This window comes from Oncorhynchus kisutch, linkage group LG29 (genome assembly GCF_002021735.2).
Source record: "Oncorhynchus kisutch isolate 150728-3 linkage group LG29, Okis_V2, whole genome shotgun sequence".
Lineage (NCBI taxonomy): Eukaryota > Metazoa > Chordata > Actinopteri > Salmoniformes > Salmonidae > Oncorhynchus > Oncorhynchus kisutch.
Window position 1 is genome coordinate 18,825,369 of NC_034202.2, and position 26,045 is coordinate 18,851,413.

At 43.5% G+C, this 26,045-nt stretch overlaps 2 protein-coding genes across 8 annotated transcripts; one reads left to right on the forward strand and one right to left on the reverse strand.

Moving 5' to 3' along the window:
- Positions 1-4,760: 4,760 nt before the first annotated feature.
- LOC109873942 (oocyte zinc finger protein XlCOF6) lies at positions 4,761-7,950 on the reverse strand. Its single transcript, XM_020465637.2, has 2 exons — positions 7,628-7,950; positions 4,761-7,327 (listed from the first exon to the last, which is right to left on the reverse strand). The coding sequence occupies exons 1-2, from the start codon at positions 7,824-7,826 to the stop codon at positions 5,697-5,699; spliced, it is 1,830 nt and encodes a 609-aa protein (XP_020321226.1). The 5' UTR covers positions 7,827-7,950; the 3' UTR covers positions 4,761-5,696.
- Positions 7,951-7,967: 17 nt separating this feature from the next.
- On the forward strand, positions 7,968-25,291 carry LOC109873595 (PH and SEC7 domain-containing protein 1). Of its 7 annotated transcripts, XM_031808980.1 has the most exons (16): positions 7,968-8,065; positions 9,039-9,171; positions 9,270-9,330; positions 12,322-13,003; positions 14,831-14,921; positions 15,219-16,653; positions 16,838-16,918; positions 17,048-17,219; positions 19,602-19,691; positions 19,830-19,873; positions 20,104-20,276; positions 20,475-20,545; positions 20,676-20,821; positions 22,631-22,775; positions 24,534-24,680; positions 24,826-25,291. In XM_031808980.1, exons 4-16 carry the CDS (start codon positions 12,473-12,475, stop codon positions 25,108-25,110), a joined length of 3,411 nt encoding a protein of 1,136 aa, XP_031664840.1. In that variant the 5' UTR covers positions 7,968-8,065; positions 9,039-9,171; positions 9,270-9,330; positions 12,322-12,472; the 3' UTR covers positions 25,111-25,291. The 7 variants fall into 7 exon arrangements, with proteins under 7 accessions (XP_031664840.1, XP_031664841.1, XP_031664845.1 ...); XM_031808981.1 differs by having other exon boundaries at positions 9,039-9,330; XM_031808985.1 differs by lacking the exon at positions 12,322-13,003 and having other exon boundaries at positions 7,973-8,065.
- Positions 25,292-26,045: the final 754 nt, after the last annotated feature.

Below are 26,045 nucleotides of genomic sequence, written 5' to 3' on the forward strand. Positions count from 1 at the left end.
CTCTTCTAGTTTTTATGAGAAATATTACTGTGATGAAAATTCCAAATAACATTCAGCTCAGACACCCATACATACCCCACAAGACATGTCACCAGGGGTCTCTTCACAGTCCCCAAATCCAAAACAAATTCACGGCAACGCACAGTATTAAACAGAGCCATGATCACATTGAACTCCCTTCCATCTTCTATTACTTAAGCAAAAGCAAAATTACCTTTGAAAGTGTATAAAACAACATCTCATGGCACAAGAGGGACTGTGAAATGACAAACACACGCACACCCAGACACACTATCACACGTTATTCTTTAGTTGTATTGCTTGTATATCATTGTATTTTAAAATTGTGTGACTGTTCCTGTCCATCAGTGTTTTGTTACTGGTTGTGTTTTATGTTTTTGTGTGGACCCCAGGAAGAATAGCTGCTGCTTTGACAAAACCTAATAGGGATATTAATCAAAGCTAATGGGGATCCGAATGAATTGTATTATATATCTAATATCCATAAACAAATGAATCAGCTTCAGCTTCAGAAACAATAAAAACAACAGCAATACAAACAACAAAAAGAAACATTCCTAATTAATTGCAATTATTTTTAGACTCCACTGATTCCCCTTTGAAGCATTAATTCCCACTAATTAAATGAGCACCCAAAGCAACAACAGCTAAGCGTGTTGAGTCAGAGACCCTAAGGGAAGTTTCCCTCTGCACGTCATCTCTCTCTCTCTCTCTCAGAGACTAACTAAACAGAATGGCAAAACCATCCCATGGGCATCATGTCATCTGCATGACTGACTTCTGCATGGTGGGGATGTGACTTTCACACAAGATACTGTCTGTGGGATAGGAGAAGCATGCAAACAATGTCTGGCATAATGTGCATCTTCAGTTACATGTCACTGTGACTTCAGGTAGTCACTTCTCTCTGAGGTATCCAAGAGAATGGGATTTACAGTAAGTCAACTGAATGGCATCTCCTTTTAACCTATCAGTTTCATTGCTGGCGTTTTCAGCCAAATTGGTAATCTAATGAAAGTTTCCTGAAACGCATAAGTGAAATGACAAGGAAATGACATGTAACTAAATCAGAATGGTATAATTCAAATGTACATGACATTTGAATTGAGACATTTAAATGAACTTTGGTTTGATCTTATGTCTGCAGTTGCATGATAAAAACAGAACCCTTGTCTTGTGGCTGGAGGTGGTGCTCAGAGCCCAGGGCTGAATGTGGCACGCATCTGAGAATCTTGCCTTATATGAGCAAAATATGTCCTGTGTGAGCATAGCACTAATGTAAACACAACCTTGGATTCAGTCACACAATGAAAGAACCTGGGTTGTTTCGACAGATGCTGTGGGGAATTGTAACCATTATAACCAAGATAAAACACTCAAAGTTATACAGATGTGTGTGTGGATAGATTTCAATAACCATGTTTGCCCAAACAAATCAGACATACAAATTAGTAAACAAATAAGGTGACTCCTTCTGGACTGGATCTAGCTGTGTTGATTGACTTTCACTGTAGGAGAAGCGTAGTCATATATTCTAAAGACAACAAGCAATATCTGATGTCACAGTGAAGTGTAATCTAATTCCAATTTGTAATTGAAAAAGGTTTCCTTCACTTGTATCGATGTCTTTATTCATCTTCCTTTCTGTTCCTTCATAATGGAATGAAAATGAAGAAAGAACACTCTGAGCTCTGTGATGTGAGAGGTCATCTGAAAGGTCAAACAACCTCTTTATGAGATCAGTTTCTGACATTCAGAGTATTAGGGATCTTCTTGCCATCTGTACAGAGAACAGACCAAAGACACCATGTAGGCTGTGTCTCAACGACAGTGGCATACCTCAGTAAAAAAATAAAACATTTGTAGTTTTATAGCTAATCTCATTCAACACATTTTGCCATGAGGCTGAGAGAAAATATATATAAAGCTACACTATATATACAAAAGTATGTGGACACCCCTTCAAATGAGTGAATTCGGCTATTTCAGCCACACCCGTTGCTGACAGGTGTATACAATCGAGCACACAGACATGCAATCTCCATAGAGAAACATTGGTAGTAGAATGGCCTTACTGAAGAGCTCAGTGACTTTCAATGTGGCACCATCATAGGATGCCACCTTTCCAACAAGTCAGTTTGTCAAATTTCTGCCCTGCTAGAGCTGCCCCGGTCAAATGTAAGTGTTGTTATTGTGAAGTTGTGTTCTATTCATGTGCTTTTCTAATAACCGTTTTCTGTGCTCATGTAAGTGACTGACTGAAGGAATCCTCACTATCAGTAGCTGCAATGTGGCAGTACGCCTTGACCTTTGTTTTGAGAACCGAAAGATCTCAGTTTCAAGGTCTCAGCTTGGAGAGAAGAAGCCTCGTGAGCTATTGGTCTGTCAAATGTTATGAACCAGTATTGGTCGGGCACATGAATTAAACAAAAACGGTAATGATGAATTCATTATGCTAAATCATGCAAATACAACTTGTCTTATATACAGCTGTACACAGACAACTGCTGGGACTGCCCCAGCAGAGCTCCTGATTGACATGTGTACTATGGTGCATTGAGTTGGTTGGAACCTCTCCAGCGAGCAAATAATAACGGATGATTATTTTAAGATTGACTTTGAGTGCCCCTGGTGGTAATATCCACGACATGCATGTAAGGATTTCCACAACACAACAGCTCAGCCACAAAGTGGTAGGCCACCCAAGCTCAGAGAAGCGTAGTGCAGAAGCGCGTAGCGCGTAAAAATCATCTGTCATTTTTGCAACACTCACTACCTAGTTCCAAACTACCCCTGGAAGAAACGTCAGCACAATTACTGTTTTTCAGGAACTTCCACGGCCGAGCAGCCACACGCAAGCTTAAGATCACCATGCGCAATGCCAAGCGTCACCTGGAGTGGTGTAAAGCTCGCCGCCATTGGACTCTGGAGCAGTGGAAACGCGTTCTTTGGAGTGATGAATCACACTTCACCATCTGGCAGTCTGACAGACAAATCTGAGTTTGGCGGGTGCCAGGAGAACTCTACCTGCCCCAATGCATAGTGCCAACTGTAAAGTTTTGTGGAGGAAGAATAATGGTCCCGGGCTGTTTTTCATGGTTCAGGCTAGGCCCCTTAATTCCAGTGAAGGGAACTCTTAACCCTACATCATACAATGACATTCTAGACGATTCTGTGCTTCCAACTTTGTGGCAGTAGTTTGGGGAAGGCCCTTTCCTGTTTCAGCATGACAATGCCCCGTGCACAAAGCGAAGCAATACAGAAATTGTTTGTTGAGATCAGTGTGTGACCTGCACAGAGCCCTGATCTCAACCCCATTGAACACCTTTGGGATGAACTGGAATGCCCAACATCAGTGCCCGACCTCACTAATGCTCGTGGCTGAATTTTCTGTTTATACTGACTGTATTATTACTTAAACTCTGTGTGTGTTTTGTTTTTCTTTTGAGTGGCAGCTCACTGGTAAATGTTATATAAACTGAATATATTAATTAAAATGGATATTGTACCTGTAATTTCATATTTTCATGTGTATCTGAGCTATTGGCATTCAAGCAGGCAGAAATTCAGCCGGTAAGATGCAGCACAGTGATAAAGTCTCTCACTAGCACTGGATGTTAATAGGAATTTAAATCGTGAAAACGTCTATCACACATGTCAGTTTTCAGTACTGGCCGATGTCATAAATCAGGCGGATGTCTTCTCTCGAATGAGCCATTGAGCATTTTTTTGTGTGATATTCATTCCTTGAGAAATGTGTAATTTAATGGAGGGTCTAGCACATTTGTCCTATTTGTCTGCCTCTTTCATCCAGGATGCATTGCCATAGAGGACCACAAATACAAATTCCATCTAGATACCGTTGCCCTAGAGCACACAAAAAAACGATACATACCTCGGCCTAAACATCAGCGCCACAAGTAACTTCCACAAAGATTTGAACGATCTGAGAGACAAGGCAAGAAGGGCCTTCTATGCCATCAAACAGAACATAAAATTCAACATACCAATTAGGATCTGGCTTAAAATACTTCACTCGGTTATAGAACCCATTGCCCTTTATTGTTGTGAGGTCTGGGGTCCGCTCACCAACAAAGAATTCACCAAATGGGACAAACACCAAATTGAGACTCAGCATGCAGAATTCTGCAAAAATATCCTGTGTACAACGTAAAAAAAAACAAATAATTATCCAAATCCAGAAATGAGCTGTTAAATTTACAACCACCTAAAAGGAAGCGATTTCCAAACCTTCCATAACAAAGCCATCACCTACAGAGAGATGAACCTGGAGAAGAGTCCCCTAAGCAAGCTGGTCCTGGGCTCTGTTCACAAACACAAACAGACCCCACAGAGCCCTAGGACAGCAACACAATTAACAATTAGACAACCAAATCATGAGAAAACAAAAATATAATTACTTGACACACTGGAAAGAATGAACAAAAAAAACTGTGCAAACTAGAATGTTATTTGGCCCTAAACAGAGAGCACACAGTGGCAGAATACCTGACCACAGTGACTGACCCAAAATTAAGGAGCATAGCCTTGCTATTGAGAAAGGTCGCCATAGGCAGACATGGCTCTCAAGAGAAGACAGGCTATGTGCACACTGCCCACAAAATGAGGTAGAAACTGTGCTGCACTTTCTATCCTCCTGCCAAATTGTTGACCATAGAGGCACATATTTCCCTCAGATTACACAGATCCACAAAGAATTCTAAAAAACAAATACAATTTTGATAAACTCCCATATTTATTGGGTGAAATACCTGTGTGCTCCTTGTCCCAGAATCACCCAAAATGCCCCGCGCAGCCCATTGACATAGTATGGAAGTTTCCCATCTCCACAAAAGTAGATATGCATTTGTGAATGTTAGACTCCACATCAATCTGCAGGTTGAACATGTTGAGATTGTAGACTCCTACAATTTGTTCAGGCGATTTTACAGCTAACTACCCACTTTACATGCTGATATTGTCTTCGGTATTACTGTGTAGCTACGTTTGCTAAATCGCCAATAGAGAGAGCATTGCGGATTTCGTGTTGCTACCAACCTGATAATATCAAAATGAAACATTTGTTCATAAAAAATATTGTTCAGTGTAAATGAAAAGAATGCGTGGTTTTGGGTGGATTATTCCTTTAATTACACTTTGAATAATAAATAGTTTTCAAAGTTTGGCATCATTCTTACCAAAAGAATGCAATATTCTAGTGTAACGTGTTGATTTGTTTAAAACCATTAATTGTGAAAATGAATGGCATGTTCATAGATTAAATGATCTAGCTTGTCTCTAGGTAAAGGCCATTGCAACCAATTTGGGTGAATTTCATTATTTACACTAAAATGCATGACATTCTTTTTAAGAAAATCTACATTTTCTTAGAGAATATGACTTAAAAGCTATGTGCAGTGTTAGTAAACAACATTACCACTATATACATAGAAAGACTACCACAAATTACAATTATTACCATAGTTTAATACTGGCAAAGACTAGCTCTTGGGCTACATCCACTAAAAGCAGTTTGCTGTCCTACTACTTGGGACAAATCTAAACTTGAGTTCTCATGAAATTCAGCATACAGTGTTTCTCCAACACTGTAATGATACATCAACATTAAATATCCATATATATTGCAATGTACCACATACAGTAATATGACAGTCTTAGTCCTCAATCTTTATTTCCAGGTTATGGGGAACATCAGTCCCACTGGTACTGCCCTCAATCTCCTCAGTCCTCATCTCCTCATCTCCATGAGTCTTCTGGTGCTTTTTGAGGGATGACTGGTCGGTGTAAGTCTTCCCACACTGGTCACAGGGATAGACCTTCTCCTTGGTGTGGACCTGTTCGTGTCTCTTCAGATGGCCAGACCTACTGAAGCTCTTCCCACAGTAAGAGCAGCTGAAGAGTTTCTCCCCTGTATGAGTCCTCAGGTGCAGCTTGAGGCTGCTCGCCACGCTGAAGCTTTTACTACACTCTGAGCACGTGTATGGTTTCTCTCCCGTGTGCATCCGCTTGTGTATGGTGAGGTGGCCTGCCTGGCTGAAGGTCTTCTCACACAGGTCACAGTGGTACGGCCTCTCCCCTGTATGAATCCTGTAATGTGTTTTGAGGTCCCCCATACCATTGAACCTCTTGCCACACTGTACACAGCAGTAAGGCTTTTCCCCCGTGTGTATTCTCTGATGTATTCTCAGGTTACCTGCGTTGCTAAATGTTTTGGCGCAGACAGTGCAACTGTATGGCCTCTCTCCTGTGTGAGTTCGTAAGTGGACTTTAAGCTGGTTGTGTTCACTGAAGCGCTTCCCACAATGTGGGCAGCAGTACGGTCTCTCTCCCGTATGAACACGCTTGTGTATTCTGAGCTGGCCCGGGTGACTGTAGTTCTTCCCACAGAGGTTGCAGCTGAACGGTCTCTCTCCTGTGTGAGTGCGCTTGTGGGACTTGAGCAGGTCTGCCCGGCCAAAGCGTTTGCCGCAGTAGTTGCAGCAGTGGGCCTTCTCGCCACTATGATTCCTCATGTGAATGTTGAGGGAGCTCACTCGACTAAATGTCTTCTCACACTGGGTGCAGTTGTAGAAGCCTTGTGTGTTTTTAGAGGGTTCTGTAGCGTGAGAGTTCAGAGTTGGTAAAATGTCCTCCCCTGTCGTCCCAGCAGGGTCAGTTCCTGTGTCAGGGTAGTATGCCAAGAAAGGATCTTCTTCTGGCTCAGACTCTCCAGTATCATTGTGACACAGCCTTCCCTCCGATTCAACAAAATGGCCACCCTCATCGTCTCCCATCTCCATGTGAATGTCAGACACTATGGTGACTTTGACATCACTGTCGCTGTCTCTAGAGTCCACATCTGTGTCCAGTGGTGACTGAAAATGTTCATCATACTCTTCAGGAATGATATAGCTCAACTCAGCACTCTCCATCTTAATTTGCTTAGATGCCAGGTTGAGAGGAGATGGTGGTTTTGAGAGGTCTATAGCATAGGCGTCATCCTCCATATCAGGTTCTGTCTTTATGTTTTTGAAAATTAGGGTGGAAACCGCAGTGTCTGGGATGTTTTTGAGGCATTCTGGTTCCTGCTGAGCTGCTGGATCCATAATGGAGACAGACCCTCTGCTCTGAGGTATCTTGCCCTTGTGCTGTCTCCTGGAGCTCCTCCTCTCATCACCCTGTGTTTTGATTGGCTTATGGGATTGGCTGACAGATGAACGGCTGGAACATGTCTTGGTGGCCATCTTGGCAGCATGTACCTCAAAATGGTCTGGGAGGTGAACGACGTCCTGGTTACTTTCAGGGTCTGGGCAACAACAAATACATGTTAAATGTAAAAAATGTCCAACAAAGTCAGGGGATTACTATCTACTACAAGTTCCAACGTTGAAAGCTAGTCTGAAAGTACCACTGACAACAAATGTTGTCCATGGTTACAATGAGTGTTTGAAAACGACATGTAAAACATGCAACAGAGAGGGGTCAGCTAGGCTCGGTGGCCATCTTGGCAGCATGTACCACAAAATGGGACAACAAAGGACAGCTGAAACTAACGATAGCTGCACTGGCGATTATTATTTTGAAGCCAACTGCATTGTGTACGTACCCTTTACGATCGAATCCTTATTGTCTTGTTCGTGCAGCCTTCGTTTAAGATCCTCATTCTCACTTTCAATTCTTAGTATTTTGCCCTTGTACTCAGACAACGTTTGGTCCACTGACTCCAATATGTCACTTACTGTGGCTTTAAAAATCTCGTTCAGAGACGACTCCAAAAACACTTTTAAGTCTTTTGACTTTGCCATAATCTGTAAATAAATAGCGTACAAATAAAATATTAAATCCTAAACTATCTTACGATGTGGGTGTGACCGAGGTTGTTGCCGTGTCCGGAACAAAGCAGTAATCGTCGCTTGAAAGTGACGTTCCATCCCGTCAATATGTCGTTCTCTCCCTCTTTCACCGCCTCCGCAGTTAAGGAGGACGCATTGCATGTGTGTTAGCCGTCGATTTCAAGTGTCGTAGGCAACCAACCACCTGGCAGGTACTTGTATATGTTTAATGTTAATAATGTGATACATTTAGTGCATTCTTTCGAGGGCGGCTTGTAGTTGCTTGTTTGTTGATTTGGCACCTGTTTACAGTTCAAGAAGCATAGACCCAAGTCATACTTGTCACAACAACTAGCCCTGGCTACAAGCGGTGCGCCTTAAAGGGCTTAACAACAACATAATTCATAAAGTTGACACATGCACAGTGGTTATGTTTATCATTTTTGTTATTTTGAGGTTTACATGGAACAATCGTTAGAAAAACACAGTGGGAATGTTGTCATGGAACCAATAAACCAGGGGGAATTATGGTCCACTGGGACTCATAAGTATTTGCTTCAAAGGATGCCTACAGTACCCTGAGCCTCGACCAGTCCACTAACTTGTGTCAGTCAAGACTTGCAGGAATGAAGTTAAGCCACTCTCCTGACTTGTGGCTGTATGAGTGGCAGAGTTATATTAAACTGGACCGGGCGTGACCGGTGAGGGAGGAGCGCCAAGCTCAAATCAAACAGCAATCTGCAGCGCTTGGTTATGTTGTCAACAAGACAGCATGATCCATCGTTCAGAAACATACATATATTTTCCATAAAATTTATGTTCACATTTTCAAACAAGTTTTCATTGGGAAGCCTTTTTTAAATGTTTTTAAATTTACATACAGAATCCTGCTCATTCGTCCACCTTTTGCTTTGAGTCAACTTCGCTGTCGGCCAGAACGAGGCAGCTGGCTCATGTCCGGGAGCAGCACGGTTCCAAAACGAATGCAATCACTTTTTACCCAGTGCAAACTATGCCTACCCGGGCCAGCATTATAGAATCCCCTCAATGTATGCTTGTGCGCATCTGTGCATTCAGGCTGTGGGCGGGCCCAATGCTCTCAGGTGTCTTTGTGCTATTTCGCTCCCTGCCAATCACAATGTGTCTTTTCTTTCTTTTTGTTGCCTCTTTCCCTGTTTTTGCAAGGCATATCCATGTTGCAGAGGGAGGCGGAGGTCTGGGATCTGTTGCCTGGAGATGAGGTATCTCTCACAGAGGAGGAGTGGACTAGGACTTGCGACTCGCATGCATCCTCTGTGACACCCCAGGCTAGCGCTGTGTAAGTGAGAGAGGCTAGAAAACTTGTCATCTGAGGGATTACACCTTGTGCACTAAGCTGTCTGTCTACATGGCAATAAAGAGGTTTTCCCCCCACAGACTGACTTAAAGCCTTACTAACTGACTGGTTATATGATACCCCATGAGAAGGCTTTAAAGGGTAAGTCCAAATCGAAGTTTACTAAGAAAATGGCAAGTGTTACTCTCTGAAAGTAGTTTGTGTTTGAGTTTGACTTTTTAATGATCTCAGGCATGTTATTATTTTGCTGACAGCAGTAGTGTTTATTATCTGGTGTTTCCACACATGAATAATATATATTAACCTTGTTATCCTGTTGGTATTGATGGTTTCATTCAAGTTTGTGGTTTGATTTCTGCATAGTTGTACTTGTCATGTAGAGCCTTTGGGTGTGTTGTTGACGAGTCAATGTGGTTACAGTCAATTTGGCATCTCCCTCTGATAGACTGCCTCAACAGCTAGAGAGTCCCATGCATAGTGCCTGCCAATACAATGGTCCACTGGTAGGGGATAATCCACATAATCACTGGGACATCCACAAGTTAATGTAATGGTTCATCAGCTGCACTAAACCTTTGCCATTTCAATGTTTATTAGACCTTCATTTCCTGAATTAAAAAAATATAAACGTAACATGCAACATTTTCAAAGATTTTACTGAGTCACAGTTCATATAAAGGAGTCAGTAAATGAAAATAAATGAATTAGGCTCTAATCTATGGATTTCACCTGACTGGGAATACATATCTGTTGGTCATAGATACTTTTAAAAAATGGGACTCACAGTGGGGCCTCAGGATCTAATTGATATTGATAAAATGCAATTGTGTTCATTGTCTGTAGTTTATGCCTGCCTGCCTGCCCATACCATAACCCACCACCACCATGTGTCACTCTGTTCACAACGTTGACGTCGGCAAACCGCTTGCCCACATGACTCCATACACGTGGTCTTTGGTTGGAGGTACTGCCAAATTCTCTAAAATGATGTGGAGGTGGTTTATGGTAGAGAAATTAACATTCAAATATCTGGAAACATCTCTGGTGGACATTCCTGCAGTCAGCATGCCAATTGCACCCTCCCTCAAAACTTGAGACATCTGTGGCATTGTGTTGTGTGAGGAGACGGCACATTTTAGAGGGGTCTTTTATTGTGCCTAGCACAAGGTGCACCTGTGTAATGATCATGCTGTTTATTCAGCTTCTTGATTTTCCACACCTGTCAGGTGGATGGATGATCTTGGCAAAGGAGAAATGCTCACTAACAGGGATGTAAACAATTTTTTTGCACAAAATGTGAGAGAAATATGTGTTTTGTGTATATGGCACATTTCTGATATATTTTATTTCAGCTCATGAAGCATGGGACCAACACTTTACATGTTGCGTTTCATATTTTTTCAGTGTAGTAATGCTGGTAATTTAAAGGACACAACTGAAATCTCTGTCTTATTAACTTTAAAAACCTGAAGACTTAATCACCAGCAACATTCAAATCCAAGGTCAGAGATTATTGTTGTTATTACACCAAACAATAGATAGGCCTATATTGTGCCTTCATAAAGGGAACAATGTTCCTCTGATTAGATAACTGTAACCTATGACCTGAATACCTTCAAATATTATACCTAAAGGAAGATGATGACTGTAAAGTCTTTATCCAGACTCCAAAATAAGAGTAATCTAGTTTATACAACACACACATGGACCTTTATACAATCTCAGAGAGCTGCAAATCTCATTCACACAGATTCAATGAGGAAGTATGGGGTGCAAAAATAGAGTATCTGTCTATCATTGTAAGTTTATACCGTTCTTTGCTGTTTTTAAGTGGAGCGCCAGCCTAGCACCCTAACAGGAAATGAGAAGTGAGCACCCACACAGGAAGTGTGGCCAAGCACTGTCCCGGATGTTGGTTATGTGATGTGAGTAGACTATTGACAAAAAGGCTGAGCGACTGAAAGAGAGACATGGAGTGAAAGTTTAAATAGACGGAATAGGAGGTATTTGAACCCATTTTCCATGTCACTCTTCTTTTTATGACAGTGCAATTCTGAAGACTAGAGGCTTAGTATGAGGCTTCACACGAATTGTTACAAAAATGCTGTGTTTATATTAGGTAGTGTCCTTGATATGGATCAACAACATACTACTGTAAATCTTCACTGATATCCTCCGGGTCGGTCCATGGACCATGACCTATACATGTACATCATGGTAGCTCAAGTTGATGGTTAGCAGTAGACATGAATATTTAGGATACAGTGAAACCGCTCACACCCCCACCATCTGGCTCTCACTCTCTATTTCTCTCCATCTATGCTCTCCAACTTCTCTCTCTCTCTCTCTCTTTCTGTAAAGGTTGCTCTTCTGTGGTCAGGAAGTAAATGCGCCTCTGTAATGTTTCAGCAAAAGTCATTGCAAAGCACATCCGCTGTGCCACGCCAAAAGAGAGAGAGAAGTAAACAGGGTTTATAAAACAACCTCTTCCTTAAAATATATTAACTGGATAGTGTTTGGTATGCAGAAGTGAATGGTGAGTGTTGGCTAACATTTTAATATGTTTAAGAGACCATGTTTGTCATTGAACTGTGCCTATTGGTGTATGATGTGTGAGAGTGACATGAGCTACCGCTGGTCTAAGTTTTAGGATGTTGGCTTTCTGTCAATTGAAAGAGTGTTAATCTCACACCCTAGTCCATTTTTTTTTAAATAATACAATTTAAAAATTGAAATTTCACACTGTAATATTATTGATATACAAGGCAGGTAGCCAGTGTTGGGGAGTATATTTTAGCCTGCAGAGCAGTATTTTCTCCTGGATTTACTGTACCTGTTTAGATTGGCTTTCATTTGGCAGATGTCTCACTTCACCACATATGTTTATTTAGAAACAAGTGCCAGAATGATTGATCTCCTCAAGGTGTACTTAAAGAGAACCTGTCTTTAGCTAAACATATTGTCTTACTGATTTATTTTCATTTGAACATTAGCCCTTTACAAACACTACTTGTTTGACATTACTGTGGGAATTTATGAGCGAGTCACTAGTTAGTTTGAATGGATGTATGTTTTGCCATATTTTATTGTACATGAATGTTCTTGCTTTACGGACCTCGTGCACATAACTAGGGCAGCACCGGAAGCTAACCAACCACAGGAGTAAACCATGACAGCATCACTTTGACCTAATTCCAAGATGGATGCCCTGGCCAGCACAGAGGAACGAGACTAAACTAAGTTGAGCCATATCTCTGCTTAGGACTGAGTGAAGAGAGAGGTTATGGAGGGGTCTAGGGTGCGCTCTCCTCTCCCAGACCTCAGGGAGCAAGACAGCCAGACATGGCCCAATATGGATCTCCCACTACAGAGCAGGCCACTGGAGGAGGGTATTGGGTGGAGAGAGATGGAGGAGCAAGTGAACCAGATGGACAGGGAGGAAGAGGATAACTCTCATCAGACTGGAAGGACTGAGGAGCCAGAGGAGCACTGGGATTCCATGACTTTACCTGTGTACCCCATGATCCATCCCAGTGTCCCTCTGTCCTTTGCCACCGTGCAGTGGGACATAACCAACCCCTCCCCTGACATTCCCTACCCCATGACTGACAACAGCTCGGCCGATGAGCTGGACTCCAGTGGAGCGGCCAGTCTGGACTGGACTGTGAGTCCCCTGTCCCAGCAGCAGCAGCAACATCAAGCCTGTGTGACAGGAATCAACATAGAGCTGTCTGTCCAGGAGAAGACACATAATCACAACGGACCGGAGCAACAGCTGCCTTTGGACACAGACCAGGGTGAAAGCTCCCCTCGGGTACGTCAGGCAGAACGGAAAGGATTGTGGTTATGTGTCTGTTGTCATTTGAAATTATGTTGCTGTGTGTTTGTGTGCATTTGTGGACCTTTATTTCCTGTGTGCATGTGTGTGTTTGTCTGTGAAAGTACAAGAGAAAGAGAGTATTTAGGATGAGAAATAGCTCTACCTCTGTCTATTCATAGATTATATACCACCATATAGGTTTCAGTTGTAGGTTGAGATGAGGTGAATGGAATATACCGTTATACAGTACCAGTCAAAAGTTTGGACATACTTAATCATTCAAGGGTTTTTCTTTTATTTTTACTATTTTCTACATTGTAGAATATTAGTGAAGACATGAAAACTATGAAATAACACATATGGAATCATGTCGTAACCAGAAAAGTGTTAAACAAATCTAAATATATTTTAGATTTTTCAAAGTAGCCACCGTTTGCCTTGATGACAGCTTTGCACACTCTTGGCATTCTCTCAACCAGCTTCATGAGGTAGTCACCTGGAATGCATTTCAATTAACAGGTGTGCCTTGTTAAGTTCATTTGTGGAATTTATTTCCTTAATTCATTCGAGCCAATCAGTTGTGCTGTGACAAGGTAGGGGTGGTATACAGAAGATAGCCCTATTTGGTAAAAGACCAAGTCCATATTATGGCAAGAACAGCTTTAAGACATGAAGCTCAGTCAATCCAGAAAATTTCAGTCGCAAAACCATCAAGCACTATGATGAAACTGGCTCTCATGAGGACCACCACAAGAAAGGAATACCCAGAGTTACCTCTGCTGCGGAGGATACGTTCATTAGAGTTACCAGCATCAGAAATGGCAGCCCAAATAAATGCTGCACAGAGATCAAGTAACAGACACATCTCAACATAAACTGTTCAGAGGAGTCTGCGTGCTGCAAAGAAACCGCTACTAAAGGACACCAATAAGAAGAAGAGACTTGCTTTGGCCAAGAAACACGAGCAACGGACATTAGACCGGTGGAAATCTGTCCTTTTAATCTGATGAGTCCAAATTTGAGATTTTTGGTTTCAACCGCAGAGTAGGTGAATAGATAATCTCCACATGTGTGGTTCCCACCGTGAAGCATGTAGGTGTGATGGTGTGGGGGTGCTTCGCTGGTGACACGGTCAGTGATTTGTTTAGAATTCAAGGCACACTTATGCTGCTACCACAGCATTCTACAGCAATACGCCATCCCATCTGGTTTGAGCTTAGTGGGACTGTCATTTGTTTTTTTAGCAGGACAATGACCCAAAACACACCTCTAGGCTGTGTAAGGGCTATTTGATCAAGAAGGAAAGTGAAGGAGTGCTGCATCAGATGACCTGGCCTCCACAATCACCTGACCTCAACCCAATTGAGATGGTTTGGGATGAGTTGGACCCCAGAGTGAAGGAAAAGCAGCCAACAAGTGCTCAACATATGTGGGAACTCCTTCAAGGCGTTTGGAAAAGCATTCCAGGTGAAGCGGGTTGAGAGAATGCCAAGAGTGTGCAACGCTGTCATCAAGGAAAAGTGTAGCTGCTTTGTAGACTCTAAAATATATATAATATATACACTTTTTTGGGGGGGTTTCCATATGTGCTATTTCATAGTTGTGATGTCTTCACTATTATTCTACAAAGTAGAAAATAGTAAAAAATAAAGAAAACCCTTGAATGAGTAAGTGTGTCCAAGCTTTTTACTGATACTGTACATATCAGTCATCTGAGAGCCAGGTCCCTTCTGTCTGAGTGCTGATCATCCCACCTCTTTCTCAATCACAAGTTTTCCCCAGCTCGATGTTTATTGTTGACAGCTGCTTTTGCAATTCCAGGCATGTGACACACCAAGGCCATATGTGGAGGAGCATGCAGCACACACACAGGAAGAGGAGGCTTCAGCACAAGAGCTATTTGAGGACCATGGTGAGTGCAAACCGAGGTCATTTTCACAAATGCACCATGGGCATACTCTAAGATTTTATTTTAACATGTGTTGACATATTCTGATAGTTGCTACCCCTTCAAATGCATTTGACCTCTCGCCTCGACTTGATCATATAGTATGTAGAGTGCATAGGATGTTGGTTGCACCTTAAATGGGGAAAATAGGCTCGTTCTAATGACTGGAGCTGAAAAGTGGAATGGTAACAATTACATCAAACACCTGGTTTCCTGTGATATTGACTTGGTCAATATTAACATGGGTATTTGTGTGTTTAGACTCTCTTTCAGGGAGACGTCCATGGCCAGAGGAAGGGATAGGACAGTCTGTGACAGAGGAGACTATCACACCCTCTGACATAGCTCCTAGCTCTGTAGAGACAGGAGAGTCCGAGACTAGGCCGGATAGTGAGAGTTTAGGCTCTGTGCCGGGAGAGAAACAGGAACAGACTGGCACAGTCCTGACTATACAGATCAACCCAGAGCAAGGATCCAGCTCTACGGACTATGAGGAGGAGGAGGAGCAGACAGAACAGATAGGACAGTCAGAGGGGAGGGAACAGTCGGACAGTGAGGAGGAATCAGCGATGATAGAACTCTTAGAGCACCTGCCTGAGCCAGCTGAACTGAAAGAACAGTCAGAACTCTCAGAGAAGTCTGAACACAGTGGGCAGTCAGAGCCTAATCACACAGAACAGAGTGAATACGGGAACAATAACGAGACAACAGAGCAGCCAGAAGACTCTGAGAAACTTGTAGAGTCCGACCAGGTAGAGCATTCAAATCAGTCAGGGGACGGAGACCAGCAAACTGAAGAGGCCCATTTACAACAGGCAGAACAGTCAGAAGTGACAGACCAGTCAGAACAATCAAAAGAATCAGAGCAGACGCAACAGCCAGAACAGACAGAATGTTTAGAATCAAAACAGACGCAACATTCTGAGCAAACTATGCACTCCGATCAGACAGAAATTTCAGTGCAGGCAGAACCACAGACAGAACCATCACAGCAGACGGAACACTCTGAAGATTCTGAGCAGTCAAAACAATCAGGGGAGATGGAGCAGTCTGAGCAGACGGAGCAGTCAGAGCAGACGGAGCAGTCAGAGCAGACGCAGCGGTCACAGCAGACGGAGCAGTCAGAGCAGACGGAGCAGTCAGAGCAGACGGAGCAGTCAGAGCAGACGGAGCGGTCACAGCAGACGGAGCGGTCACAGCAGACGGAGCAGTCAGAGCAGACGGAGCAGTCAGAGCAGACGGAGCAGTCAGAGCAGACGGAGCAGTCAGAGCAGACGGAGCAGTCAGAGCAGACGGACAAACCAATACATTCAAAGCAGTTAGAAGAATTACTTTTCCTTTGCACAGAGGAGCTTGAACAGACAGAACAGTCAGACCAGACAGAAGACCAGAAACACTCAGGGGCTGAACAGCCAGCGCAGACTGCACTGACTGAGTCGACAGAAGAGCTTGAGCAGACAGAGGATGTAGAACAATTGGAACAGAACGTTTGTACAGAGGATTCATGTTTGCCGCCCAGGGAAGGAAGTGGAGAGCAACTGGAGTCTCAGGTACAGCAGACGGAGGCCTCAGAACCAGTGGTGGTCCATATGAATGGTGGAGGTTTGGACAGGGAGAGGGCCTGCAGGCTGGCTGAAAGACTCTACAGGCTGGATGGGATCTACAAGACAGATGTGGTCAAACACCTGGACAAAGAGTAAGACCAAAGGCTGCAAAACCTTGGAGTGGCCAAACGTTACATTACATAGGTCTTATGCAGTAGTAACTATTAGGGTAATGATCCATGCTAGTAAGTACTTTCTGAGGTTTTTTTCTCATAATGTGTCACCTTGAATCATGAACTTGACCTGTCTTTGTCTCCCGGCCCCTCTCTAATTCAGCAATGACTTTAGCCGAGCCGTTGGGGAGGAGTACCTGAAGTTCTTTGACTTCACCGGTCAGAGACTGGACCAAGGCCTGAGGTAAGTCCTTCACACTTTCTAATTTGATTTTTCCTAGTTCACTATAATAGTAACAAGTAATGGTCTCAAATTAGCATCTTCCATCTGTAAATGATATTATATTTCCTCTATTTTGCCCTCCTCTCCCAGGTCTTTCCTGAAGGTGGTGGTGCTTATCGGTGAGACCCAGGAAAGAGAACGGGTGCTGCAGCATTTCTCCTGTCGATTCCAGCAATGCAACCCTCACACCTTCTCCTCTTCCGGAGAAGTACTCACACTCACCTGTTCTGTGATGCTCCTGAACTCTGATCTGCATGGACAGGTGAGTCCCCACTGTACTGCAAACGTGTAGGTATTTAGGGTTTTGAATGTTGTTACGCACGCCTCCATGAAGAGGGAACGCAACACCCTGCTTTAACTCAACTCACCGTGAAGTGAAAGAGGTATGGACTATAGGTGCAAGTAAGGATGACAAAAGGCAGAATTTACCGCTTACTAGGAATTTATTCCTTCACACGGTAATATGGGGAAAAGGGGCTGGACGGAACCAAAGCAAAGAAAGTAAATCTCAAACCCCCTCTCCTACCTTACCTGCCTACCCACTACTTACCTAATTTAGCACCACCTGGTGCCCTAACCAAAATACGGGGGGTGGTCCGCCCAGGTCTTACCTAGTGTGCCTAGACAGTGAATATACTACGGGTATATGTATGCCCTCAGGCCTCTTGCCTAAGCATTCCCTAGGTGCCTTCCCCTTCCCCCCTGGGAACAAATGAAACAGAATATTAAACAACCCACTTCACAACAAAACTGAGAAAAAACTAACTCAGGCCATTAAAGAAGAACCGCACAAACACAGAACCGCACCAAGCTGCTACCAAGAACAATTAACATAGTACATACTAACGACCAACATGCTATACCCCTCAGCCATCAACCTCCTCTCTCAGCAATGATCTATATCACGATCAATCTCTCCCCTGAACAACAGAACACTTGCTTTTATAGCTTCAGAAGGCATTGGAAATTGGAGACAGCTGCGTCCTGACGAGGGGGCGGGGTCAGCTCTCCAATTAATTGTCGAGTCGACCAATCAGCTGCTGGGGGATCTCAGGAAGCCATCTCCTGAAACACACTCAAATACACAAACTACAACACAGAAACTGGGGAACGTAACAAATGTATACACAGTTAAACCAGGGGAGGACCATCCTCCTTAGTGAATTTCAGAAAAATATAGAGTGAAACAAAACAAAGTTATCCTTTTTAGATAGAAATATACTAAATATTTTCAGGTCACCAAATATTCAATTAAAATACACAGTTTTGCAATAAGTCTAACGTAGCCTCAACAGCACTCTCTAGGGTAGCACCATGGTGTAGCCGGAGGACAGCTAGTTTCCATCCTCCTCTGGGTACATTGACTTCAATACAAAACCCAGGAGGCTCAGGGTTCTCATCCCCCTTCCATAGACTTACACAGTTATGACAACTTCCGGAGGACATCCTCCAACCTATCAGAGCTCTTGCTGTATGAACTGACATGTTTTCATCTCAATCAAAGGATCAGAGAATGAATCTAGTATTGAAACCATAAGCTACAGCTAGCTAGCATTGCAGTGCGTAAAATGTGTTGAGTAGTTGACTCATAGAGAGAGAAAGACAATAGTTGAACAGTTTTGAACAACTTAATTTCTTAAAAAATGGAGAAGCAAAAGAGAGCGAGAGCTAGCTATATTTCATTGTCTTTAAAAAAAACGTACCTATCTAGCGAATTCAGCTAGCTAGTTGAGCCTACACAAACTCCTGGCTCAAACAGAGAGGGATGCTATGTTAGATGGCTATGGCTATCCAACACTGTAACTCTTCTAAGTCAAGGTACGCTTTTGGTTTGATTTATTCCCAACGGGGCCCACCGGTGTAACTGCTAAACTGCTTGCTGTACACTGTACTGCAAGATTGTAGCGGGTTTATTGAGAGTTAGTCAATATAGCTAAGTATTTGAACTATGACGTTAGCTAATATGGTGACAACGATGTAGGCTGTGTGTAGAGGTTATGGTATGAAGTTTTGTTTTGGAAAGTTCTTTTTTCTTGGTCAGCTACTGTATTGAAGTTGAAAGGAAAATGTGAGAAGAGGAGAGCAAGGAATTATACAATGAGCAAATTATCATGCTGTTGGTATGTGGCTTCTATGTGGCTGCTTTGAATTGAACTGTTTGTGGTGATCAAGGGTTTATTTATTCGCCCGATTCTGTTGAAAAAAAAAAAATTTACGGAAGAAAACGGAATGAAACGGAGTTAAACATACCTGAATTTGGCCAATAGAAACTCTCGTTTGCGACTGTTGGACTACTGATTACACCTTAGATCAGCTAGACGCAGGCAAGAGTGTGCAAGGAAGTATTGAATGTGTCACGGTCTGTCACCTTGATTACTGAAAAATGTCTCTAGACCTGTGCACCTACGTTGTAAACTTTAATTTGTTGTCTAGGTTGTAGCAACCTCGTGATGGGTATAGGAAAAATGTGAGTATCATGTAGTAGCCTAAACCTATCGCTGTTACATTGAACTGGGTGAATGGAATTTGAATGACAGTCATCCAATATGCTTTAATAGAAATAAGATCATCCTCATAAATAAATAAAAAATTAAACAGCACCGACCACTACTGAGTTAAACATTGTTTTTGTGTCTGTCCTCAGAATGTGGGCAAACCCATGTCTCTGTCCAGCTTCGTGTCCAACCTGGATGGGATGAATGAGGGTGGGAGCTTCAGTAAGGAGCTGTTGAAGGTAAGATGATCCTCCTCATTCTATACCTACTCAATATTTCAGTAGATACTGTTAACTGAAATAACCGTGTCTATAGCAGTCTGAAGTAACCCTTTTTTACGGAAGACTTCAGTGTCCTTTCTCTTGTTTCTTGCTCAGGCTCTCTACAACTCCATTAAGAACGAGCCTCTGGAATGGGCAGTGTAAGTAGTCTGACTTAAGAACAAGGTAGTGGGTAGCATTATTCTATACTATTTGCCACCACCCTTTCAGTCTCCCCTTGGACATGGTAGATTTACACACAGCTTCGTCTTCATGTTGCTTTCTTCAATATATTGTGGTTGTGTTACACCTCTCATATTTTCATTGTTTTTTAATTTCCTCTCCATTGCTTCTTCATTCCTCCCCTCATCTCGTCAATCGCCCTGTTCAGTGATGAGAAGGAACTGAAGAGCTCCATGTTGTTGGCGGAGGATGCTAAAGAGGACGCACCTCTGCGCTCCAAGAGCAACCCGTTCCAAGATGTGCCGCATGACAAGAAGGCCACAGTGTTCAAACAGAGCTTCCTCAAACGCAAGGCCCACGCTGACATCGATGGCAAACGCAGTGAGTGGGACTGTGACACTGTTTGCACGAAACCATAGGAACTCAAATATCAGGGCAATAAAGTGTGTACAAGAGCGTCATAGAGTTTTGATAAATCCTTTGACGATTCATCAGTCTGGTGAAATGATTTAGGGTGTGAGTGTCTTTGAGAAGCATCCTTTGACCTCAGGAGTGATGTAATGTAACTGTGTGTGACAGCTCCTTGGGGGAAGAGAAGCTGGAAGATCTTCTATGGAGTGCTGAAGGGAATGGTCCTCTACTTGCAGAAGGTTAGAGTTTCCTCCTCTCCCTCATCTTATTCCATACTTTCCATATCACAGCCTCTTGATAATGTTCTGGATGCCTTTGACACGAATCCCTCACTGCTTGTTACCCTATCCAACCTGTCCTCTCCCTCAGGATGAGTATACGATGGAGTGGCAGAGTACAGAGGAGGTGGTCAGTGTGCACCATGCCCTGGCAGAGCAGGCAGCAGACTACACTAAGAGACCACATGTCTTCCGCCTGCAGACCGCTGACTGGAGGGTTTTCCTCTTTCAGGCCTCGTGAGTCTATGTCGTGTGTATGTTTGAGAGACCCGAACTACAGTGAGGGAAAAAAGTATTTGATCCCCTGCTGACTTTGTACGTTTTCCCACTGACAAAGAAATGATCCGTCTATAATTTTAATGGTAGGTTTATTTGAACAGTGAGAGACAGAATAACAACAAAAAAATCCAGAAAAATGCATGTCAAAAATGTTATAAATTGATTTGCATTTTATGAGGGAAATAGGTATTTGACCCCCCTCTCAATCAGAAAGATTTCTGGCTCCCAGGTGTCTTTTATACAGGTAGCAGGCTTAGATTAGGAGTACACTCTTAAAGGGAGTGCTCCTAATTTCAGCTTGTTACCTGTATAAAAGACACCTGTCCACAGAAGCAATCAATCAGATACCAAACTCTCCACCATGGCCAAGACCAAAGAGCTCTCCAAGGATGTCAGGGACAAGATTGTAGACCTACACAAGGCTGGAATGAGCTACAAGACCATCACCAAGCAGCTTGGTGAGGAGGTGACAACAGTTGGTGCGATTATTGGAAGAAACGCAAAAGAACTGTCAATCTCCCTCGGCCTGGGGCTCCATGCAAGATCTCACCTTGTGGAGTTGCAATGATCATGAGAACTGTGAGGAACAGCCCAGAACTACACAGGAGGATCTTGTCAATGATCTCAAAGCAGCTGGGACCATAGTCACCAAGAAAACAATTGGTAACACACTACGCCATGAAGGACTGAAATCCTGTAGCGCCCGCAAGGTCCCCCTGCTCAAGAAAGCACATATACATGCCCGTCTGAAGTTTGCCAATGAACATCTGAATGATTCAGAGGAGAACTGGTTGAAAGTGTTGTGGTCAGATGAGACCAAAATGGAGCTCTTTGGCATCAACTCAACTCGCCGTGTTTGGAGGAGGAGGAATGCTGCCTATGACCCCAAGAACACCATCCCCACCGTCTAACATGGAGGTGGAAACATTATGCTTTGGGGGTGTTTTTCTGCTAAGGTGACTTCACCGCATCAAAGGGACGATGGACGGGGCCATGTACCGTCAAATCTTGGGTGGAACCTCCTTCCCTCAGCCAGGGCATTGAAAATGGGTTGTGGATGTGTATTCCAGCATGACAATGACCCAAAATACACGGCCAAGGCAACAAAGGAGTGGCTCAAGAAGAAGCACATTAAGGTCCTGGAGTGGCCTAGCCAGTCTCCAGACCTTAATCCCATAGAAAATCTGTGGAGGTAGCTGAAGGTTCGAGTTGCCAAACGTCAGCCTCGAAACCTTAATGACTTGAAGAAGATCCGCAAAGAGTGGGACAAAATCCCTCCTGAGATGTGTGCAAACCTGGTGGCCAACTACAAGAAACGTCTGACCTCTGTGATTGCCAACAAGGGTTTTGCCACCAAGTACTAAGTCATGTTTTGCAGAGGGGTCAAATACTTATTTCCCTCATTTAAACTGCAAATCAATTTATAACATTTTTGACATGCGTTTTTCTGGATTTTTGTTGTTATTCTGTCTCTCACTGTTCAAATAAACCTACCATTAAAATTATGGACTGATCATTTATTTGTCAGTGGGCAAACATACAAAATCAGCAGGGGATCAAATACTTTTTTTCCCTCACTGTATATCCATGTAGTATTGGAGTTTACATTTGTCACACAAAGGTCTAATGTGTTTGACTATTTGGCGGTGTGAAGGAACAATCGCATCAATCAGGATGCAGCAGTCTAATAATCCTTTGACTTTGTATACAAAGATATGATTAGATATGTTATGTCTTCTATGTGCACGGTTCCCTTGTTGTCCGAAGCTCCACAGCAGAGATGATTTCATGGATCAGCCGTATCAACCTGGTGTCAGCCCTACACTCCTCTCCTCCATTCCCTGCTGCCGTGGGCTCTCAGAGGAAGTTCTGCAGACCCATCCTGCCAGCCTCGCAGTCTGCACACACACTGGTACTGTATTCACATACCCTCTTGGTTCACTCTCTGTAGTCCAAACTGCTTTGTTTTAGTACATTATGTATTCATCTTTGTGGGGTGTGATATTTAGGAGTACGCTGAGACTGTGAACTCAGCAAAAAAAGAAACGTCCTCTCACTGTCAACTGCATTTATTTTCAGCAAACTTAACATGTGTAAATATTTGTATGAACATAACAAGATTCAACAACTGAGACATAAACTGAACAAGTTACACTAATGTGACGAACAGAAATGGAATAATGTGTCCCTGAACAAAGGGGTGATCCAGATCAAAAGTAACAGTCAGTATCTGGTGTGGCCACCAGCTGCATTAAGTACTGCAGTGCATCTCCTCCTCATGGACTGCACCTGATTTGCCAGTTCTTGCTGTTTCTGGGGGGAATGGCCCTAGCCCTCACCCTCCAATCCAACAGGTCCCAGACATGCTCAATGGGATTGAGATTCAGGCTCTTCGCTGGCCATGGCAGAACATTGACATTCCTGTCCTGCAGGAAATCACGTACAGAACGAGCAGTATGGCTCGTGGCATTGTCATGCTGGAGGGTCATGTCAGAATGAACCTGCAGGAAGGGTACCGCATGAGGGAGGAGGATGTCTTCCCTGTAACGCACATCATTGAGATTGCCTGTAATGACAACAAGCTCAGTCCGATGACGCTGTGACACACCGCCCCAGACCATGATGGACACTCCACCTCCAAATCGATCCCGCTCCAGAGTACAGGCCTGGGTGTAACGCTCATTCCTTCGATGATAAACACGAATCCGACCGTCACCCCTGGTGAGACAAAACCGCGACTCGTCAGTGAAGAGCACTTTTTGCCAGTCCTGTCTGGTCCAGCAACGGTGGGTTTGTGCCCATAGGTGACGTTGTTGGCGGTGATGTCTGGTGAGGACCTGCCTTACGTCTATACCCTGATGAAGACAGCTTGGCTGTCGAAACGTTGGTATTAAATTTTTGCATCTGAGCTCCTATAGTGTGCGGCTCTCTTTTATTTTCGAGGACCTGCCTTACAACAGGCCTACAAGCCCCCAGTCCAGCTTCTTTCAGCCTATTGCAGACAGTCTGAGCACTGATGGAGGGATTGTTGCCATCCTGTACCTGTCCCGCAGGTGTGATGTTCGGATATACCGATCCTGTGTAGGTGTTGTTACACGTGGTCTGCCACTGAGAGGACGATCAGCTGTCCGTCCTGTCTCCCTGTAGCGCTGTCTTAGGCGTCTCACAGTACGGACATTGCAATTTATTGCCCTGGCCACATCTGCAGTCCTCATGCCTCGCAGCATGCCTAAGGCACGTTCACGCAGATGAGCAGGGACCCTGGGCATCTTTCTTTTGGTGTTTTTCTGAGTCAGTAGAAAGGCCACTTTAGTGTCCTAAGGTTTCATAACTGTGACCTAATTGCCTACCGTCTGTAATCTGTTAGTGTCTTAACGACCGTTCCACAGGTGCATGTTCACTAATTGTTTAGGGTTCATTGAACAAGCATGGGAAACGGTGTTTAAACACTTTACCAAGAAGATCTGTGAAGTTATTTGTATTTTTACGAATTATCTTTGAAAGACAGGGTCCTGAAAAAGGGATGTTCCTTTTTTGCTGAGTTTATGTACTCAAATTGTGCTGGGCCAGGTAGGGTAATCTGATACTAGATCTTTGGTTAGGGACACTTTCTACCTGGAGTGTGTTCTGAGCCTGTTCATTGAGCCTGGCTCTCTGCTGCCCCCTGCAGGAGAGACAGCTGCAGTCCCATGCAGGCATGCTGGAGTCCTTCCAGGAAGACCTGGCCTACCTGCAGCAGAGTCTCCCTGACGGGCGCAGGGCCAAAGCCAAGGAGATGGAGGAACACCGAGTCAGAGAGGAGTACCTGCAGCATGAGGTGTGTGTGTGTGTGTGTTATATCTGCATATTTATGTGCATATGGGATTGACCACAATGTTAAGCTCTGTGACATTATCGTAATGCAGGCTACATTTTTTCCCCCTTCACTCTATTAGATGTCTCATTCCTTCCTCTCCCCACAGAAATGTCGCTACGAGGCCTACATCCAGATGCTGGAGGTCTGGAAAGGTTTGAACCAGTCAACCGAGACTGAGGTGGGAACCAGTGAGCTCGACCTGTTTGACAGAGCTCTGTGTAAGGACACAGTGGATGAGGAGGGGGAGGAGGGAACCCTGAAGAAGTCCCACTCCAGCCCCTCCCTGGATCTGGAGATGGCCTCGCAACCTGTGGTCAAAGTTAAACGCAACATCTCGGAGAGACGGACCTATCGCAAGATCATCATACCGAGACGCAACCAGGACATATGAGGGCAGGTGCCCAAAAGTGTGGGGACACATAGAACTCTGACATTACTTTTCAATTGCTTTTTTTTAGGACAGGGACAATGTGTGACTTCCAAGCACGGTCCTTTTTAAGTTTTCATTTTCAGCTTGCACTTATTCAGCAAGAAGGCAAAGGTCAATAAAACAGAATGCATCCCTCAGGGAACTTGCTTGAGTCCTTTTGTTTGTTACATTCTCTCTTCATAAGATAAAAGTATTTTAGTTCATATTTGTGCACTTTCAATTTAACAAAATTAATTGAACCTCAGAAGTCGATGTTTCATGCTGACGGGTCAAAAAGAGTAATAGAATGATTGTCTCCTAACGATTTTGATCCCTCAAAACCCACATGGACCTACCTACACCTATGAATTTGCTGTGATATGTTGGGATACCTATTTATTTATATTAGAAATGTGTCTCTGCAGTTTCAAAATCTTACTCGTTTGCTCTGTATGGCCAGTGTGGAACTCTAGCCACATGAGGGTGCTATACAACAGCATATCACACATCAAATAAAAAATAAGTTATAAAACAGTTTGAAAAAGAATCTAAATTATGTCAATATGCTCATTCTAGTTATGCAGTCTTGTATCTTCTATGTCCTTTTATATAAACATATTTGGATTTCATCTCCATGAAAGACTACCATCACATTTCACTGTAAGTTTCAGTGATTTGATTAGGCTTCTTGAGTTTAGAATCAAAATAGTTAAATGATCCATCCCAGTTGTTTGAGCTGCCAGTCACGTATGCCCTTGTCAATAAGAATGGTGAAAAGGGATTTAATCGTTTTTTGATCTTGCGTGGCACGTGGAGGAATTCTGGGCCGTTCTTTTTCAGAGGGACATCTTCAGCCACGGTCAGAACAGGATGTTTCAGAAGACCCTCACGTTCCTCCTTAATGTCACTGTTCTGGA

What these genes read in the sequence shown, in the direction of transcription:
- LOC109873595 (XM_031808981.1), top strand. Translation starts at nt 12,473, where the DNA reads ATGGAGGGGTCTAGGGTGCGCTCTCCTCTCCCAGACCTCAGGGAGCAA. An exon ending in AGAGCTATTTGAGGACCATG is followed by an intron (nt 14,922 to 15,218) that starts GTGAGTGCAAAC and finishes TTGTGTGTTTAG; the next exon opens with ACTCTCTTTCAGGGAGACGT. An exon ending in ACTCTGATCTGCATGGACAG is followed by an intron (nt 17,220 to 19,601) that starts GTGAGTCCCCAC and finishes GTCTGTCCTCAG; the next exon opens with AATGTGGGCAAACCCATGTC.
- LOC109873942 (XM_020465637.2), bottom strand. Translation starts at nt 7,826, where the DNA reads ATGGCAAAGTCAAAAGACTTAAAAGTGTTTTTGGAGTCGTCTCTGAAC. An exon ending in TAAGGATTCGATCGTAAAGG is followed by an intron (nt 7,328 to 7,627) that starts GTACGTACACAA and finishes GTTGTTGCCCAG; the next exon opens with ACCCTGAAAGTAACCAGGAC.